At 37.9% G+C, this 20,684-nt stretch overlaps 1 protein-coding gene across 9 annotated transcripts in view; it reads right to left on the bottom strand.

Annotated features, from left to right (window-relative positions):
* Nucleotides 1-20,684, bottom strand: part of PMS1 (PMS1 homolog 1, mismatch repair system component) — a 71,107-nt gene that overhangs the window by 45,276 nt on the left and 5,147 nt on the right. For 6 of the 9 annotated variants that reach the window (XR_011740010.1, XM_071811174.1, XM_071811175.1 and 3 more), the window contains exons 3-8: nucleotides 19,778-19,960; nucleotides 17,587-17,689; nucleotides 15,836-15,999; nucleotides 6,498-6,554; nucleotides 4,963-5,079; nucleotides 1,032-1,154 (exon numbers count right to left, since the gene is read on the bottom strand). Coding sequence is in view for 8 of the 9 variants with exons in the window: in XM_071811174.1 (XP_071667275.1) it covers nucleotides 1,032-1,154; nucleotides 4,963-5,079; nucleotides 6,498-6,554; nucleotides 15,836-15,999; nucleotides 17,587-17,689; nucleotides 19,778-19,960 (747 nt within the window). In the remaining variant the exon portion in view is untranslated. The remainder of the gene's footprint in view (nucleotides 1-1,031; nucleotides 1,155-4,962; nucleotides 5,080-6,497; nucleotides 6,555-15,835; nucleotides 16,000-17,586; nucleotides 17,690-19,777; nucleotides 19,961-20,684) is intronic. The other 3 variants (XM_071811173.1, XM_071811176.1, XM_071811177.1) reach the window with 1 other exon arrangement.

Below are 20,684 nucleotides of genomic sequence, written 5' to 3'. Positions count from 1 at the left end.
ATTACATGGAGATAAAAGTGATTACAGCTTGTTTTCCAAACCTATCAAGATGTATTCTTACAGATGTATTGTTATTCTCACCTGGCTGGAAAAATACTCAACTAAAAAACTGGCCAAAAAAAAAAAAAAGGGGGTGGCGGGGAGCAGTGGAAGACTATCACTTGCACTACTACAAGAACAGCCCTAAATGAAGATCAATGTGCTTTTACTTTACTTGTTAGTACTCTGGACTCACCTTAAATTTATGCCCACATGCTCTGGTTAAAAAAGCTGCTTACGTCATGGGACTCAAGCTGAGCTTTAAACTCCAGCAAGAACCAGGCACATCAGACACCGTGTGGAGACGGATAAGCTTTATTTGTCACTTAAAATACCAACACAAGTTCAGGGTTTACATCTACAAAGCTGTGCTTGCCAACTGAAAACTACTTCATTGTTTCGACTTTAAAGCCTACACATACACTTTGGCATGAACATCATTTTCTTTTCTGGGGAGGTCAAGGCTGTTCCAAGTGAGCTGCTACAAGGTTGAGTAGTGTGAGAAACCCAAGAGTATCAAATTCTGCCTACACAATGCCTAGCCGTGCTGCACTATCACTTTCATTTTTATCCAATGCATACACAAATTGATAAGCTCACAGCAAGAGGTGGACAAAATTTAAAACTTTATTTTTAGAAGAATTCTCTTACAAGAAACCACATAAAGTTCCCTCGTGGAAAACTGCACTGGTATATTTCTGCAGGGTAACACAAAGAAAGAATCAACTATTTTGGTCTCTCACACACAGTACCTGAAATTACATTTTTTTAAAGAGCCATAAACATAACCTCTAGCTCTGTGGTTGTAGAACAGAGCTGAAGCACCAGGAGCATCAGACTTGTGGAAGAGGTTTCTGTTGTAAATGCTAGTATCTTCACCTGTAATATGTTATTTATTTTACGTCATAAAACGGTTGTAGATTGCATAGGTGCCTTTGTCCTCAAAGTAGTTAACATTTCTGTTCTTTGAATAAAAAGTTAGAGGATGTTACCTTTAGTATTTCCTTCTGATGAACTGGACGATTATTTATAAAAACAAAACTCCTTTCTGAACTCGAAAGGCTTGTCAAAGAACCATCTGACTCAGCTTTTGGGAGAAATCCAGAAAGATTTATCTGCAATGACAAAAAAAAAAACAACCAAAAAAACCCCACAGTATAAGAGTCTTCCAAAGACAACTCCAAAAAAAGTTGTTTTAGAGGTGAACTATTGAAATGAAATCCTACAGGAGTCCAAGTCATTCAAATACACGCATTGCTTCTTAAAAGTTACGATACAAAAAAAAAAAAAACAAAACCAAACCCAAAAGCACTTAAAGGAAAAAAAAAAAAAACAAAACCAAAATCAAAAAAGGGATTGAGAAGGATTGGTTTGCATATTTTTTCCTCGATCAAATTATTGAGAGATTTCCCATTTCGGCTGCCAGTTGCACCAGGTTGCTGTCTACAGCTGCCTGCTGCAGAGAACAAGGCCAGCCGGCTTCAGGCTTGCTGACTACAGGGTTGCCAGCTTAATCCCTGCAGAAACAAAGGCCCAGCCTGGTGAAGGCAGCCGTGAAATAGCCCCAAGCAGGAAGCTCAAAACACACAATCTCACCCTTTCTAGATACAGGGCACCTTAAATAGCCTGTCACAGGGCACCTAAATTTACCTACGCCACCTGTATCCAAATCAGCTGACTCCCAAGAATGCTGAGCACCCATGATTCACAGACCGCAGCAGAACGTGTGAGCACACAGCACTGCCAGGGACCCTCAAAAATTCACACAATTCAAGTACGTAATATTAAGTCCAAGTTTTAACAGTTTTCTGTTAAACTTCATTAGTGTGGGTTTTTTTAGGTCAAAATGAGGCTGATGACTCGTGCTGCCTGTCCCAACACCTCCCGCTCTCCTCCACCAAGCAACTTTGAAACTGTTGGATTGACTTCAATTCAATCTGATGAAGAAGCAGAAATCCCAACGACGTTATATTTCCACAAATTCTGTGATAACCGACAGCTGTTTGGAGAGGAGAGCCTTGAGATAACAACCCTACTGAGGAAAAGGAAATTGTAACTGTTCAAAAGCAAGGATCCATCAGCATGTAAGCACTGACATGCCAACCAGCCCACACATTGCCCCACACATCACCCCTCTGCCACCTGCCCAAAATAATACGTTAAGGAACAGTGGGGCTTCATGAGGATGGAGATTCTGGAGCTATGGGAAAGTCTGGATAATGTTCTGGTAGCAGGGTGGATAACAGGACACAGAAATTAGACCTCATTAGCTTTGCTTTTGGCAGAGCCACTTGTATTTACTAAAATCCAAATTATCATGCATTTGAAATGGAATTTAAAATCCCTGGGATTTGGCCTATCCTTCCCATTCATCTACGTCACAGCAGCGATCTGCTCATGTGCTCCCTTATTCCCTCTTGACCTTGTAACAAGCATTCTGTGCTAAAGCTGGAGTGTTCTGGTCAGCAACGTCGCACATAACCAAACACCACTGGTCAAGTTAAAGAGGTGTCAAATAGCTGTTGGATGATTATCAGAAAACAACACGTGGCGCTTCTAGATTTTAGTCTGCAACTTTAGCACATCCTCCCTGAATGTTCCTCCTCTACCCTTCAAGCCCCTTCTTGAATTCCCCAAATATTTGTACAAGTCTTTCACTTCAAGTAATATTTTTATATATAGACAACATAAACCAAAACTGAAAACCTCTAAATAATTAATTTAAGAAGTTGCCACATTTAGAAGTGGCTGACTGCTGTTACTATTTAAAGTCACACAGAATACCAGTATGCTCATTAAAAATTAGCAACAATTTCTAAAACAAGTCTTAATTATTAATTTCCATATATAAAAGTACATGATCTAGTCTGACAAAATCACAGAGTCTGGAAAAATATTACAGAATTTTTGCTTTTAAATTATATCAACTGTTTTCAAAGTTAACACTTTAATAGAAAACAACTTACATATGTATTAAAATATACCTGTGTTGAGTGGACAGTAGAATGTCTTTAAATACTTAATTTTTTCCCAGTGGCCTGTGTATCTGCTAAACTTCACCTCCATGCAAACAGAATAGACTAGGAAAATTCCCCGTGTGAAAGGTTTCAGCCAAAACAAATCCATCCATTTACAATACTGGGGCTGTGAATAGCATAGATGCTGTTTTGTATATGTAAAAAGTTGTGCTAGTTCTTTATTTTCTTAGTTTTATTTTACAAGTACCTCCTGAGTTTGCATGCTTTGGAGTCAGCTCAACATGCATTCTTGTTTCATTCAGTACTCAAAATGCAGATGTTTTGAAGAAGGTCAATCTTAAAACTCCATGGATCACTTGTTACTAAATGCAGAGTTAAAACTTGTGTAATGTACAGCTTAAAGAAAGTTGTTTATAGCAACATTAGTTTTGTTGTCAGAGCAGACTTTGCAGCAAAGGAGTATGAAGCAACACAATGAGCAAGTGGGAAAAGAAAATAATTAAAGAGCTGCCCTCTAGTCTGTGTACTGAATGAGGCACGGACCTCATGGGAAGGAAAAAAGCAGCATATGCCTCGTCATTAAATGCCTATCCCAATACATGCACACAGGGGAAAAAGAAAAGGTTACACAGCCAACCTTGATTCTGTCATTTCATAGTGTTTGGCTGCTTAATTTGGAGATGTCCATGGTTTCTGAATGTAGATTTGTGTGTGAGCAATATGCATGGATCAGCTATACACCTATAAATGATGCACGTGGTATTCTACACACTATTTAGAGACAGAGAGAGAGATGGAATGTTCCCCAACTTCTATTCAAGGAATATGGATGCCTCATGATATAGCAGAGAGGTAATGTGAGAACCTGAGTGCCTCCTTCAAGCTAGTCCCTTCTAAATATCTGTGTCTTCCCTTCGGAGCTCCTGGCACTTGCCCAGTGGGGCACATGGAGCCTGCATTCAGGTAAGAACGACTCTGGATGTTCTGTTCAGACATAAGCAAATAAAACTCTGTAAACTACAAGAAGTAAGTTTGCTTCTTTCCCCTCATTCACCTACATGTGTATATTACTACTTCTGACAAACTCAAGATTTAAGTCTGAAAAATGTTATTAAACTTTAATATATACATATATTCAGACATTATTAAAATCTGAATAAGGATATTAAACACAACTTACCATGCTGAATGCAACATGTTAAGTTGTGTTTTAATAACCACTGTGACTTTAGAGATGGTAATTCATCTCAACTATGTGACTGGTCAAGACTTACTACCACAAGATACAGGAAAATGCAACTTTAAAGGATCAGCAGTAGCAATACTCCCCTTTATACTAATGTCTCCAAAAAACTGGAAGCAGAGTAAAAATGTTTTTGAAAATATAATGGGAATTCCCTCAATTTCAACAGGGGCAAAGAAACCCAAGTGCACTCAATTTTTTGAAAACTAACTGGTATTTCCTTGAAATATATGTTTAGAGGAAATTCTGCATAACTTGCCTTTCAAGTATGTGTTTCATTTGCTGCTCAGGTGTCCCTCACTGAAACTGAGGGGTTATTCTTCAGAGTAGAAGGCTGAGAGGCCTCAAGGATGAGTACGATATAAATGCTTAGATATTAATCAGAGCACAACCTGCCTGTGGGTCAGGAATCCCAACTTAGACAGCTCTGAGCAATCAGCAATTCTGCATTTGTCATCACAACTGTTTTTACTGCCATTTGATCAGTGCCACATGAGTCCTGACTAGATGATTCTTGGAGTGGATTTTCAATCACCGAACCAATTAATTTTACAGAGAGGACAGTAATAGAATCACACACATTAATCAGCTGTCAATCTGGAAATAATATTCTCATTTTCACAGTCTCCTTTTTGAATATTGATTTAGCTCTCTTCTTTGACAGGCTTTAAGTGGGTTTGAGTGAAGGAAGTTTAAACTCACCTCAGGATCTTTGCAGCAATGTTGAAAAGGTACCATACTGCCCATAACGGCTGTTCCCAGAACTGACATAAAGGCCATTTTGTGATTTGACACCCTGATCTTCTGCCAAATAACTGCCTGAAACAAATGGCACAGAGTCAAATTTTTGACATTATATTTGCCGAACTCAAGTCATGTCGATGAACATGCATATGCAACTGCACACATACTGTATATGTAACATTCTGTACTTTGACCCTCTTACATTCACAACTTTCAGTGTTAACATAAATGATATGGTACTTTTTGGCATGTCTTCTCATATTGTATTACTTATCTAGGCTCACAGCAATCAGAAAATTTAGAAGAGCTTGTATTTATGGATATTACATGGCTAATCAGGACTTCCGCACCTGAAACAATTGTTAAAAACAAATCAATAAAAAAATGCTACTTCTCCTCTTGGATTTATAGCAGCAGGCTATGTGTTTTTATTGAGCAGATAAATTGCAGGTTTACAACCTGTCTCTGGCATGTTGGTCAGCATTTGAAGATAGGTACTGCAATGCTTATGGTACTTATACTCAAGACAGGCCATTTGGGTAGAAATCAGACCATTAGACATCTACTCATGCCTCTCATCTGGATACTCTAGCTCTATGACAAGCCTGTTATTTAGAAAGGAAAGCAACTTCTAAGCAAGTATTTATAAGGAAAGCAGTTGTTTGTCTAATGAAAACTTCATAAAAGTTATAAGGACAGATAGATATCTGCTCTACTAGCTACATATCTTGCAATACTATTGCAAATATTTGGTAAATACAATATGGCAGCATGAACTGCAACTTGCATCAGAAATTACCTGTTAAATCCTCTTACATATAAAGAAAGTACTAGCTACTTCAGGAGGTGAAATTTTGCCTTACACTAAAGAGAAGCCCTATACTAAGCAGCCACAAATTTAACCCTGCATCTGCTGACTTTTATTGCTGTGTATCAACGAGAAAAAAAAAATTTTGCTTAGTTGGCATTTTGCTTCTAGGCAACTGAGACCACAAGAGATTCAGATACACTTCACATCTATTTCTGTCACTGTTAGCTGACTGCAAGTATTCCAGCATGCAACATTCAAACACAAAAGGGGGAAAAAGGAAAGCAGCAAGTTGCACACTAAATCTGACGTTACAGTGCTGGTTTAAAATTAATATTTTAAATAGGTGATAGGTGTCCAATTCATTCAAAATGAGTTCACAGTGTTCTAGTACAGGATGTTATGTGGAAGCATGGTGAGCAAGCAAAGAATATACATGCAACCATCTCAAGAAATGCAATACATAGCCTTAAAATTCCACCTGTCCAGTGGGATATTTGCTGGCCTTGAGGGGTGAATTCCACAGAAGAACACGGTGCTCCTGTAAAATGATATTCCCTTCTTACAGGACAGGTGGAATTTTAAAGCTTTGAGACTGTTGAGCCTCAAACTGTTCCTCAAATCTTTAATTTACCATTTGCAAGCACACTTTGCAGCTTTTCAGTCCTGCCTGAACCTAACTCACCTCCTGCACACCAGTCTGACAGCCCTTTGCACGTGCTGCGATCACAGCTCTGCCATCCTACGGCGAGTGCAAACCACCCAAACAAGAAAGACAATTTATGTCAGAGAGGGCAGGGAGTACAAACAGGGGAGAAGGAGAAACAGGTGAGCAGAGCCAGGGGCCGGGTGTCCACAGCTCTGACAGGGAGAACCCCCACTGTGCTTCAGCAGCAGGCAGCGGCAAAGGACAGCCCAGGGTTGCCCAAAGCACGCTGCCTCTCAGCGTCTCTCCTCTACACCTGCTGTAAATCTCCTCAAAGACATGTTGGAGTGATGAAAGAATTTGTCCTCTTCTTTAGCACTCCTCTTATAAAACATATCCTGTACCGCTTCTATTTTAAAAACAGTTACTTAAAATGGAAACATGAGGTGCCAAGCAATTTTCTCTTTACTGGATATACTTCAAATTAGATGATTACGACCAAACTCAGAAAGACATTTGTTACATGACTAATATAAATATCATGCTGTTTATTTTAGGTCATACTCCTGTGATGCTACAGGTACAGATATAAATCTTAGCTGCTGACTAACGCAAGGTTATTACACTGCTTGACCTGCTGAATGGCTGATACTCAGGACTGTGAAATGATCCCTTCAGTAAAGTTAGTTTCAAGAAAGCTGTGGAAAATGAGAACTTATTAAATACAAGCTTGCTAAAACTAGATACTGTTAATAAGTTCAGGGGTTACTTTTTAACTGGTCACATATTTATAAGATATTAATACTCAGAACTAAAGACAAAATTTTAGGAACCAGTTACCACTGTAGGTTACGTTAAAGCCTACATGCTAACAAGGCCAGGGCAACTCCTAAATTTCTGTAATATAGAAACACAGAATAGATTGTGTGTTCATTTTTAGCCCATACTGCACATTATAAAGCAACAACATAGGAATAGCCAGTAATATAAAGAAAACTATTTTTCAAGACTCTCCAGATGTATCAACAGGCATTAAAAATCCACAAAGAAACAAGGCCTGTTCCATTTAATTTATTTGAGAAAGTGTCTGTTTCCATGAGGTTCCTGCAAGACCTTATTTTTTTAACCTTGCTTATACCCTTTAGTTTAGCTAAAAATACACACCCACACACACACCTCCCCATATTTTTCTAGGTCATATAAAGCGGGTGTCCAGGATGAGCCAAGGAAGAATCTGACTCTAGTCAGTATGATGACACTGCACAAACAGCCTACTCAGAGATATATTATTACATACAGCCCATCTTAGGTTTTGCTAGAGCTAGCCAAATATATCCCCCCTCCCTCCTTGTTTCATTGAAGGGGATTACATTATCTATATCTTAGAAAATGTCATAACCTATATAAAATCTGTTTCACATATACAGAAGATAAGTACTTGTGTGTGTGTGTGTGTGTGTGTGTGTGTGTGTGTGTGTGTGTATTTCTGTACCTCCAGACAGCCCTAGAACATATGCATACTTTCCTGAAGGATGACACTGTACAATGAAAACACACACATTGAGCAGGCATCTCTCTAATTTCAGGATGCAGACACATAGCCTTGAAGGATTCCTTGAAAAACATCTAAAGAAGGGAACACAAGCATGCAACCTCTTCCCACTGGGGTCACTATTATATGGCACTAAAAAAGTAAGAGCTGCTTATTATTTGTCTCCTCAAAGACAGCATGGAAAGACACAGAAAAATTGCAGCCATTCCTTGTCCCTAAAGAAGTTCGAAAATATGAAGGATGTTTCAGCGGCCACAATCATCTGCAATCACAGACAAAAGAAAAATCTTAATTGTAGTTGGGGACTGGATGCTGTGGCTGACTGTGGCTACTTCAGTGCAACTATGACTCTGTGAGCTAAACGGATTCATCTGTTTACCTTATTACTACATAATGGCAATAACTCAACCAAGTGGACTTTTACTACCCAGAAAACATCTATTTTCTTTATTTTGTGACAACCATTGTCTTATTTAGCCTACAGTTTGAGGGTGTAAAATTCTAGTAGAGCAAGCACTGTACATGAACTGTGGGCTGGTAACGTAACATGAGTTAGCTCTGTAAAAGAGAACTGTTATTTCACAGTTTAATTTTGTTTTACGTGCTTCGAAAATCCTGTCACCCTAGCATCTGAGATCTCACTGCAGACAGTTAACTCTTTGAGTCATTATATTCCTTAGCTTCCTTGACTTACAACTTAATAGTTTATTAGGCTCCAACAAACCTGAAAACAATGCTGTCTACCTGTTAAGGGGGTATATAAACAGGAACAGAACCAGGCAGTAATACTGAAAGCTTGAATTCAGCCAAAGGGAAACAAAAAGACACCACCTTGTACAATGTGCATAACCTCTTGCTTATGATGCGCAGACAACTAGCTCCAAGGGCTGTCATGCCCTCTGCAGTGGAAGAAAAGTCTATCAGCTGACATCAAGAAGACATCAAAATAAAGTCTTAAACCACATTCTTCAAAATCCCAGCCTTGATAAGTGTTGATGCTGTTTATCAACTCCATACTCTAACTGGTATTTTCTTTTAAAACCAATGGCAAGTTATCTTACTAAAAGAGAGTTCTTGCATAATCTTGCCTTGAAAACAAATCACGGTAGTTTTTCAGTTTAGCACAAAGAACAATAATCCAACTTGTTACATAATTATAACTGTTTTCCCACATATTTTATACCTGACCCTGAGGAATCAGTTGTTCCATCTACTTCATAAGTGATATTGAGAGAACTACCAGCAGAGGTATGCAGCAGAGAAACTCAATGCACCATTTTTCCCTTCACCAGATGCAGATGACATACCTATCCATCCCCATGGGCATCAGTCATTACAGCTATCGAGGGGGTTTGTTGAAAGACAGTAATGTTCCACAGCACTGCTCATCCCACAAATTCTGACATATTTTCTTCTCAGATTTCCTTTTCGTGATAAGAGAGCACCCTCTCAACGAAAAGGCTTTCTTGAGCATCATGCAGTAGAGAAATGCTTAGATTTGGGAGCTGGAAGGTAAATTAGGAGAGGAGCTAAGAGATACTACAAGGAGCCAAAGACCTTCATGTGGTAACTCATGTCTTCAGAGCCTTTCAAGAATTACAAAGACTGTAGAAAGAGTTGTAAGTTTTTTGACTGCATTAACCAAACATGTTCAACTTTGGGTGTTTAGACAAATTCCACTTCCATAGAAGGCAAAAAAAAATAAAACCTCACAAACAATTAACCTACCATCAAAAAACCACACAGTTTCTAATCTCAAACTGACATTCCGGGGATATACATCATTACAGTGAATTCCACTTAAATAAAGGAGGTTTAAAAGCCTTCTATAAAATAGCGGTTAAAAGTAAGAGAACATACCTATCTGTGACAAAGTGCACTGGTAAGGAAGAGGGAAAACTCCCAGATGGCTCAGAAAACATCCTTTTTCTGCTAACCTTTTCAAAGTGTACAAAGTGAGTGCGAAAGCCTTGCAAGAGCTAAAGGCACATCTCAGATTCTGCAACACACACCACATATGTGAAACAGTAATTGTTTTGAGATTTCAGACATATACTGTGCTGTCATTTGAAAAAAGTGATGGATGAGAAACTGGAAACCTCAAGGAATTAGTAATAGGATATAAAGCATTTCACCTCTGGGTCACCAGTTCAAATTCAACCAGGTTGGTAGCGACCAAAAGTAGTTACCATCTGGCAGCTGTTCTCTGGCTGATGTAAATTGAGTTGAGGGTCTCAGCACAATTCCTAGTGGACAGGTGTCCTCATCACAAAAAACACCATAATTAATTCTCTGTTCAGCTTTCTCAGCAAAGCCACTGAACAACGAATGGAAGACTGAGTTAAATGAATGAATGCATGAAAGCATGTTGGCTGCAGAGCACTGCAGATTCTTAATCATAACTCCGCATTATATTTTAAGACACACAGATTACAGAGGGACTTAATTTATCATCATTACATTAAAGAGAGTAGCCTTTCCAACCCAAGAAAGAGGTTACATGCTGTTTCTACTCAATGCAGATTTCTTTTCAACATGCAGCTATAGCAGAGTTCAGAAGCACAATGAATAAATGCAAAGTATAATCCTATTATGAAAAAATGTTAAATTCACAATCCTATCGTTAAAAACAGTAAATTTACCCTAATGCACTTACTCTGTCTCCAAAATCCCATACTTACTACTGAGGACTTGGACACAGAAAACAAACTGAGTTTGGACTACTGGATACAGACTGTGGGTTGACATTATCCCACTTTTGAAATAAGAGGGGACTTACTGTAAAGGAAAAAAAAAAATTAAGATAGTCTCCTTTAGGTCAACACCAACCACAACCACAAAGGGGGTTTGGGGAAGAATAACACCCACACTTACAATAATAGCTTTTAAATGGACCTCTTTCACCCAGAAGGTCCAACCCATGTCTATCAAGAAACAAACAAGACAGTTCTAGGCAGAACTGTGTATGACCAAGGCTTCAAAATATTATGCATGAAAAATACTGGAAAAAACATCCCTTATGCAGATTTTTCCTCAACAGGAACTGGAAAATTTATTGAATCTGCTTATGGCCCACTTGTGCTTCGTGCAAGACATGGGACCAGTTGTGTATGGCATGACCTGCTGATGAGCATCATCTAAACCACCTGTTACCATAGTTTGTTCAGCCCTGTTATATCTGAAACTGTTAAAATAGGTATAGTTACTATGTGTCCTCTCTCATATCAGCATCCGTGGAACAAGGGCAACTAGAACAGAATTGAAGTATTCCGTGTCACCAGCCTTTCAACACACAAAGGCATGTATTGAACATCAGCGGTTTGTAAGTCTGAGTCAACGGCTACTGATGTTAAATGGTGAAAAGTGGGAAAACTGTTGTTCCAGGGAAGAGCCCTGCACCACCTCAGGTAAAACATGGCCAGAGCTCATCAGGCGCTAGAACATGGCATTTCAGGCTGAAGAGTTTGATGCGGTTTAAGTGATAGCTGACTTCGTAATGTTCTTAGCATGCCTTCAGATAATGTTAACTTTAAATAAACTTGCTGAACACTCACGTAAATTATTTCCATTTGGCTGTCTCATTATTCAATATGCTTTCAAGGAACATGGTGATGAAAGCAGAAAAATACCTCTTTCTAACGTAACCATACTGGCAAGAGGATCAACATTATCAGTATTCAAAGAATGTCTTGGCAGGATAAACCTTCATAAAAAGAAGGAGCACTAGCTAATCCAAGTTGTCAAAATAGCAATAGTACTTCAAGGGTTGATCTGCAAAGTGATTCATTATTTATTGCTAATGCAAACAAAACATTCTGAGCAGAAAGAGTAATTTAGTATTTCCTATCTCAGAAATCCACTGACAGAGAGTACACAATAAATGAACCCTAGGATCGTTGATAAAAGCATATCTATTTTCTTTCTTACTAGAAAACAACCCAAAGGCAGGAAGAGCATCATGGTTCTTCACAGAAATCGGATACTTAACAGCAATATTTTCCAAACTAACACAGACAGGAAATGTGGCACAATAAGAAAAAATTCTGGAAATTTTGTTCAGAAGCACAAGACATACACCTTTAAAAAACCATGGTGGAAATAAAACATACCATGTATTGTGCTTCTTAAAAATATATATACATTCAACAGCTCAATAAGAGGCCTGACTTGTCAAAGTAAGTTTCTGCTAGAATCAATTAGGTAACCATTTTCAGATGTCTAAGCCCAGACACTTCTATGAAAGCTTCAGTCTCATTACATTCTTCCTTGGTAAAGCTAGGGTTATGGTTTTCTTCCATTTTCCTTTCATTTCTTACAAAATAGGGGACGTCAATGACTGTTTTTTAAAGATTTTTTTTTTTAAATATGCACTGGTTTTGTCATTTGTTTTCAAGATTTCTTTGAAATATATTTCCACTTATTTCACTTACTACCCTTTCTACTCTTTTGACCCAACTTTCCTCACCTCCTTCTCCTTCTGCAACTCCTCATCTCTGCTACCATCTTGCTGTTTTAAGCCTCAGAATTTGATCTTACTCCTGACATGTATCTTCTTCCATTGCAACAGAAGTATTGGCTCAGCCTCAAGAATTTGGGATTCTAGGAACTCCTTTGAATAACTGTACATAGGATTTTTAAAAACTAATATATAATCTATGAGCTACACAAAAAATAAAGCCATTCTAAAAAGTTGTTTCTTTCTCCTAGTACATTTCAAACAGAAATAAACCAGCCACCACCACCACCACAAAAAACCAAAACCAAAACAATATCACAGACAACTCTATTCAGTAGAGTACTATTTAGCACAGATATACTGTAGTATCACTACAGGAAAAACACCTTCTGATCTGAATTGATAATTGTAATGACAATAACACCTAGCATCTGAAAAAAAAAAAAAACAACCAAACAAAAAATGAATGCTTATATTCTGTAATATTATGGCAAAATGGATGCACACAGACCTGCTGAAATTACACATTCGAATTTCAGAATTTCAAATTTCATAAAAGGTACAATGCAATAGTGTTTTTTTTTTTTTTTTTGTTCTGCAAGGAATGACAACAGCAGTAGACACACAGGAATCTGCATGTCTTTTAACATTTTCAGAATATTTGAAAGCACTTACATATGCATAGAGACAGACTACACTTTCTGTATGATTTCTCAAGCCTTTATTCCTCCCTGCTGAGCCATAGCTACTGAGCGACCTCTTGTGTTGAAACATTTGAGACCTTTCTTTTTGCTTTTTTTCTAAATACATTAAATGACCATAGGGCTAGCAGTGCAAAATGAAGACCTCAAAAACATCAACACCATCTCTGTCATTCCAATGAGTAATACTGTCTGCAGATAGAATTTGTACTGATTTTAACTACTCAAGTTGTGCATTGAAGAATTTACCTCCAAAGCTAACAGCATAGGTAGTAAAAAACAATGCGCCATGGCTACTATCATGTACTGTGAAAGAGACATGTGATCAACTTCTTGCATGTTATTGTCACAGTATTAAAATAAACGGAGGGAAAAAAGGAAAAACAAGATAGAATCACAGAGCTGTTTAGGTTGGAAAAGACCTTTAAAATCATCAAGTCCAACTGTTAATCTAACACTGCCAAGTCCACCTCTACACCATCTCCCTAAGAATCTTGTATTCCCACCTTTTAAATCCCTCCAGGGATGATGACTCCACCAGTCCCCTGGGCAGCCTGTTCCAATGCCTGACAACCCTTTCCATCAAAAAAATTTTCCTAATACCCAATCTAAACCTCCCCTGGCAGGGGGCCCAAAACTGAACACAGGATTCAAGATGCAGCCTTACTAGCACCAAGTACAGAGAGACAATCACTTCCCTAGTCCTGCTGACCACACTAGTGCTGATACAAGTCAGGATGCTGTTGGCCTTTTGGGTCTGCTGGACACACACTGGCTCATATTCAGCCACCCCAATGCCCCAAGATCCTCTTCCGCCAGCCACTCTTCCCAGAGCCTGTAGCACTGCCTGGGGTTGTTGCAACTCAAGTGCAGGACCAAGCACTTGGCCTTGTTAAACCTCACTCATTGTCCAGATCCCTCTGTAGAGCCCATATATGATACATTTTTTATATATATATATATATGATACATTTTATATATATATATATATATGATACATTTTTTATATATATATATATGATACATTTTTTATATATATATATATGATACATTTTTTATATATATATATATGATACATTTTATATATATATATATATGATACATTTTATATATATATATATGATACATTTTATATATATATATGATACATTTTATATATATATATGATACATTTTATATATATATATATGATACATTTTATATATATATATATGATACATTTTATATATATATATATATATATACACATAATCTCTAATAAGATATGTGACAGTCTAATCAAAGAGGATCGAACTCAAAATACCATAAAAAAAATAATTTGGAACTTGTCAGAGAGGACAAAAACAAACAGCCAATAACAAACAAAATTAGTTTTATTAACCAACATTTAAGACCAATGCTATGAACCATTGTTAGATATGTCAAGGAGCTTAACGCAATCTAAGAAGTGGACACCCCTGAGATCTCTTGCTATATCAAGTATCAAACTTGATATAGTGTCCATGAAAGAAGACTGAAAGCAGCTACACCTTCTCAGCTTTAGAATACTAATTCTGCAGCCACAAGGCTGGCTTTTAATTTTCACAGCATCTACACTTTGATATTTGAAAATACATATAGAAATGTAATCAGAGCATTTTATACAATTCCAAAAAAGGATAGGCAATCTGTTGTAATTTCAAGAAAGCACAGTATCATTCATCATTCCCACTGAAAAGGGACTGAAGTACGAATGTTTGGTTGACAGAGTAACTGATCAAAATTGCTCAATGAACAGGTCAAATAGATAAATAAAAGTCTTTGAGAACAGAAAAAGAATTGGTGAGGGATCTGGCCACAAGATGTCACTCTCTCCTTGGTGGTAACTTGAAAACGCAGGAGCATAGCTTTCCTCTCAGAGGAATCAAAAGCAGGAGTACAGCCAACAAAATCAGCAAAGTTAAACTGGAGTCAGGTAAAGGAGAACTGCTCAATGTGTCATTTCTGTAGTTGTGTGTTTATTTCTGTAGCTGTGTCGTAAAATTATTGTTCAGTATGCCGTGAAGTCAAAGCCTCCAAGCAGCTTCTGAGTCCATTCCCCCAAGTCTAAACAAAGAACTAGCTCAACTAAAGCCTTCTGTTATAATGTTACTCTTACTTACAACGATGTAGCAAGTTGGTTTGAACTTTTTAGTCTTTTAAAATAATGTAGTATTATTATGTATTGAGCTCTGACTCAGTGTACAGCAAGTTACCTGTAGATGCTATAGTGCTTATGCCGATAGATAACCTAACAAAATAAGTTTTGAGAGTTTTTTCAGTTGGCTTAGATTAATGCTTGAGCAGGCCTCGTGGCCTAGTAAGGTCTCACTTCTTCACTCTGCAGATCACCAACATCATTACTAACCACTGGCACATAGAATATTTTTTATACTTCATGTATCTAATCAGGCATCTATTGGAACAGACCAGGAAGATCTGAGCCTGAGTTTCATAAGTTTAGAATAAAAATCTGTAACCACCACGAATACACACCTATGAAGGCAAGAGAGAAGTCGAAGTTCAAAACAAACCTACAATGAAAGAAAATTCCTACGAAATAAAGATTTTATGTAAGTATTAGATTAACTGCATATATGTATCAGAAACTGATGCTTAAGATAGCTGATAGAGAAAAAGCCATTATTACCTTATTATGTGATAAGGTTATCCTCAGGTCCGGTTTTATGATACCATATGCTATCAGTAGATCTTGGACTTTTTTCAGTTCTTCCTTACATTTTTTATTTGTTGAGTAAAACTGTTTTCTTACAGGAAAATTATTAAACAACTGTAGGACCGTTACTGTAGTACCTACAAGCAGGTGACAAAAAACAAGTACAAACTCACTGAAAGCATACCACTGACTGGATATCAAGGAAACTTCACTTTCACTTGAAGAAACTTATGTATGCTGCTGCATACAAAATGAACTCCAGTCACTCCAAATTAGATTATATAAGCATGACAAGAAACATACCAAATTAGCAGTCATCCTCCCCGCAAAGAGGACCTCAAGAGCTGTGATTCCCCTCCTTTATTCAGAGTTGATTGCAGCATTAAGCTTGCTTTGGTACACACTGCTGATAGCAAAAACCACCACTAAATAAAGCTGAAGACTCTTTCAGCGCATATTAAGCTAACTTTCATTAGTAAAATGGTTAACAGACTGGAATCTAATCAGACATATCTGGAACACTGAGATTGATCAAGACCCTTCACAAACATTTGCATCAGGGTAGCACAGGAAGAGCTTGACACCTCTGTTCAAGGCATAGTACATAGGAAGAGAAGGAATATTCATCTACCAACACCATCATATGTTTTTGTAGCCCATAAGGATATTGCAAATTATTAAACTTATGTCACAGAATTCAGTCGATCATTCAACAATTTTGACAGAAGACAAGGCAATGCAACCCACAGTACTTTGTGGCCATGGAAAGTACTAGAGCCTGAATCTTAAGAATCCCTCCTTAAAATTAGAGTTCTCAGCTTCAGCTCTTTCTTCAGCATTTGCCTATTGACTAACCTGTGCCATCTTCTGGTCTAACTGCTCCCTGCAGCCAGTTAGCACTGAGGAGGAAGGGAGCTGGGTCAGGTCCCCACTGCGGTACAAGTGCTGCAGCCAGCTGGGGGTCAGCTTGTGGACACAATATTGACAAGCAGCTCCTGCGCCTCAGCTGAGAAAAGCTGAGCTTTATGGAAGAGCTTCAACTGCTTCCTCAGGAGCACATCACAAGAAAGGAGCAAACCGCTTCTCTTCTGGCAATACACACCAGGTGGTGTGTGAATGCAAGGACACAGCGTGGTTTCTGGCCGTCCTCGCTGAGCAGAGTATGAAGCAGAGCAGATGCTACCCCTTGGAACAGTCAAGGCCGCCTCTAAGATGCAGGCAACCTTTAATCTTTCACACAAACATGTAGAAGGATTTCTAGCGACACACCCTTCCTGCAGGTTAGAAAGAACTGTGACTATAGCCATGCTGCAGCCAGCAATTCCTTCGTATAGCAGCAGGGCAACTCCTCCTCCTTTAAACCAGGACTTTGCTATGTATGGAAACATTATTTTGGTCCCGAACAAATCTGTCATATATAGCTTCAGCCTGGACCTGAGGCATTGAATTTTTATAGCTTTTATTTCTGCTGTTAGCATGAAAAAATTGAGCTAGAGAAAATAGTTTATAATTACTATCTAAAGCAACTTCCAAGACATATTATTTCTTATGGCAACAACACATTCTCAGTAGATAGACGTAAGGCAATAGATGTTTACAGATGCAAAGATTTCATACTCAGCTTTCAAGTACAGAAGAGGTATTTCAACAACAAATAGAGCACCAGAGAAATACCAAAGAAAATACTTCTGTCACCGTGTAACACCAGAGCAATGACATCCTACCTTGTCCAAGGTGGGAAGGCCTTTTAGAAGTTATATGCCCACTGCTGTCCAAAGTATACTGAATGCTGTAATCATCATCAGCTGTCATTGTTGTGACTAAAACCTGAAAAGAATAATAAAAAAAAAAAAATCATGTTAATCAAGGATTTACGAAGTTGAAAATGAGCTTAGACAAGCTCTGCTACCACTCTTAAAATTGTGCTATTTAAGTCACAATTACATTTAATTAGTTTATAAAATTTTTCTTCTTTGGATGTTTCTTACAGTCACAGAAACATTCTGCATTATTGTTCATTTTTCTACCCATTTAAGTAAAAGCCATGCATTTCTATCACACTAATACACAGAGCATAGCAATCCCTACTACCTACAACACAGACTCCTGTGTCCTCTATTCTAAATACAAGTTAAATAAACAACTAAATCAACTGATAATTTTGCATTTTCATCCATACTATGACAACTTCTTAAATTCATGTGAGATTTCACAAACATAATGACTATTATCAAACAAACCGTATATTATCTTTCCACACCAAAATATATCTAGAAATCAGTAGTAGCATGTTTTGTAAGTTACAAAGGTAATATACAGATCTGCTCTAGCAAGATCAGTCATATACTACGAGTTCAATAAACCTGCAATTCCCGGAGTTCACATATGAATATTTTGAACAACAGAGCCAATGCACTTTGACCACCTGAAAGACATAAAGGTTATCACACATATAGAGCCTCACGATATTTTGGGTTATTTTAGTGTCTCTCATAAATCATTCAGAGTTCAGCCATGGCTCTGGAGAGAAAAAATAGTAATGATTAATTGAAAATAACAATATTACAGACCCACTTAAGGGCTAATAATAAAGTACCTTATAACTGAAACTTCAGAGGGCAGTTTGAGTAGTCAGAATGCAATTAATGCCAGGAGTGTTTAATTAACATAATTACTGATCCAAGGATTAAAGTAGTACCTATTAAAGTACTTAATACATTCAGATCACCTCCCATCTCTTACAAAATGTACCTTAAAACTGATTAAATGCACAGAACAGACAGCATCCTGCTCTGAAAACCCACACAAGGGACCAATGACTGAGGTCTGTCATCATCTGTGCAAACACCAACACTTTGGAAGGTATCTTTGGAAATCTCCATCTAAACACACAACCCACTCCTGCTGAAAGCAAGATGAATGCAGCCCAAACTAGCAAGGAGACATGCTCTGACATCTCTCCTGACCTTGACAGTTGATAGTGCCAGACACAGATATCAGTATCTTCTTGCAGGATTTAATCCTTGGCAGACTTAGAAAGAAGGATCCAAAACTTGACCTTGGCACAGCATGAATACAAAAAAGCAAAGCACAATGGAAGAGGTAAATGCTGTGCTCTCAACAGCCTGAAGACTTTTCAGAGGGTTTTGAACCAACCTTCAGTCAACAAATCCTAAATATCAGTACACTGTCAGTCCTCTTAACACAAACATATGGATCAGGCTCAGGCCAAGTAGCAAGTTCCTGATTACTCATATGAACAACAAAGTTTGTGCAACTGCAGTCATACGTATCTCAATGAGCAACATGGAGTCCAGCAAGATCCCATGACTGCTGATCATCTAGATAACATCAAGGCAGAAATCCTTACTGCAAAGGTAGCTATGTGGGCCACCAGCTTCCCTGAAGTGACTTCTCCTGGCCACCACCTGCTGTTTCTCATTTTGATTTACCCTAATTCAAGTAGCAAACTCAGCTATACTCTTTTACACTATATTTGGTGATGACACTAAAGAGGATAGGCCAGTGTTGAAAAGAATCATGTGCCTATACATGTACGTATAAGGAGTCACCTGTGTATAAGGAATCACATATCTATATCCTGATACAAAAGAAAAGGAAACACTACGTGATCTGTCTCTGATCTATTCTGACTGAGGAAAATAAATAAAGCCCTACTGTAAGCAGTACAACAGAAAGGCAGGACTGACACTAACAAAAAAACCATACTGCTTCCTCACCATAGGAGATGACTTCTGGAGAAGAGGGGAAAGGAAACTGTTCAGAAAACATGTCCCTGGCAGGCTGCTGGAACAATTTAAGGTCTTTACACTGATACTTTAATAAAAATTTCACAAACACACATACAAACAATAACAGCACAAAAGACTAGACACTTTGACAGCAACTGCTCACCTCGGATATGGAGCAAATTGCTCCCAAAGCTTCCCCACGGAACCCGTATGTTGTTAATCTCTCAAGGTCCTCAGAAGAACTTATTTTTGAGGTGTAGTGTTTAATTGCCATAACTGGGACATCAGCAACCTTGATTCCATTGCCATTATCTCTTACTTCTATTTTGCTAAGACCATAATTCTCCTAAAAAAAGAACAACACATAAAGGAGCACTAAAACAGCTGAATGAATTAAGATCCAAGTTTGAAGTGGCCCAGGTTACAGCTTCTAGTCATCCAGACAGAAGTAGGAGTTTTGCTTATTTGGAGAAACTAAGTAACCATAAAATATGTGTGTTTTGTTTTTTAAAAAGGACAAATACAGCATATTCAGACATTAGTGATGGTTTCTCTGACTAAATAATGTAATTCATACCCTGTGATTTGGAAATAGCACAATAATATAAATACAGTAAATTGAAACAGTAATTCAGTCATTTATTTTTTCTTAAACTATGATGAAATATGAAAAACCTAAGTTCAGAAAAAGATCGATAGCTGGAAGGCTGAAAACTTTTCACCTCTCTTATTTGTCAGGTATCAATTTTTTTCAAATCACTGTAAATGCAGCCCTGCATCCATTGAAGCCAGTGGGTCCTCACCGAGAACTGTTTTCAATTCCACTTTTTATTTATGTGATTTCACTACTGCAGAGGTTTTCCATTCTCTATATTGTCTCTCAATATACAGAAGCTGCAGTTCTAATGGGGGGCAGGACATGAATTGCAAGAAGTCAGAAGAAAGAACGCTTGTAAAGAGGTGCAATACTTTACAGAAAGACATAAAGGTTCTTAGAAGCACTTTCAAGGAAGCAAAGTTCAATCTTTGAGATTTATGTTTACATATAAGCAACATCTATTTTTCTGAAT

This window comes from Patagioenas fasciata, chromosome 7, assembly GCF_037038585.1.
Source record: "Patagioenas fasciata isolate bPatFas1 chromosome 7, bPatFas1.hap1, whole genome shotgun sequence".
In the NCBI taxonomy this organism is placed as follows: Eukaryota; Metazoa; Chordata; class Aves; order Columbiformes; family Columbidae; genus Patagioenas; species Patagioenas fasciata.
The sequence above is the reverse complement of the archived record's forward strand: the minus strand, read 5'-3'. Positions and strand labels throughout refer to the sequence as shown.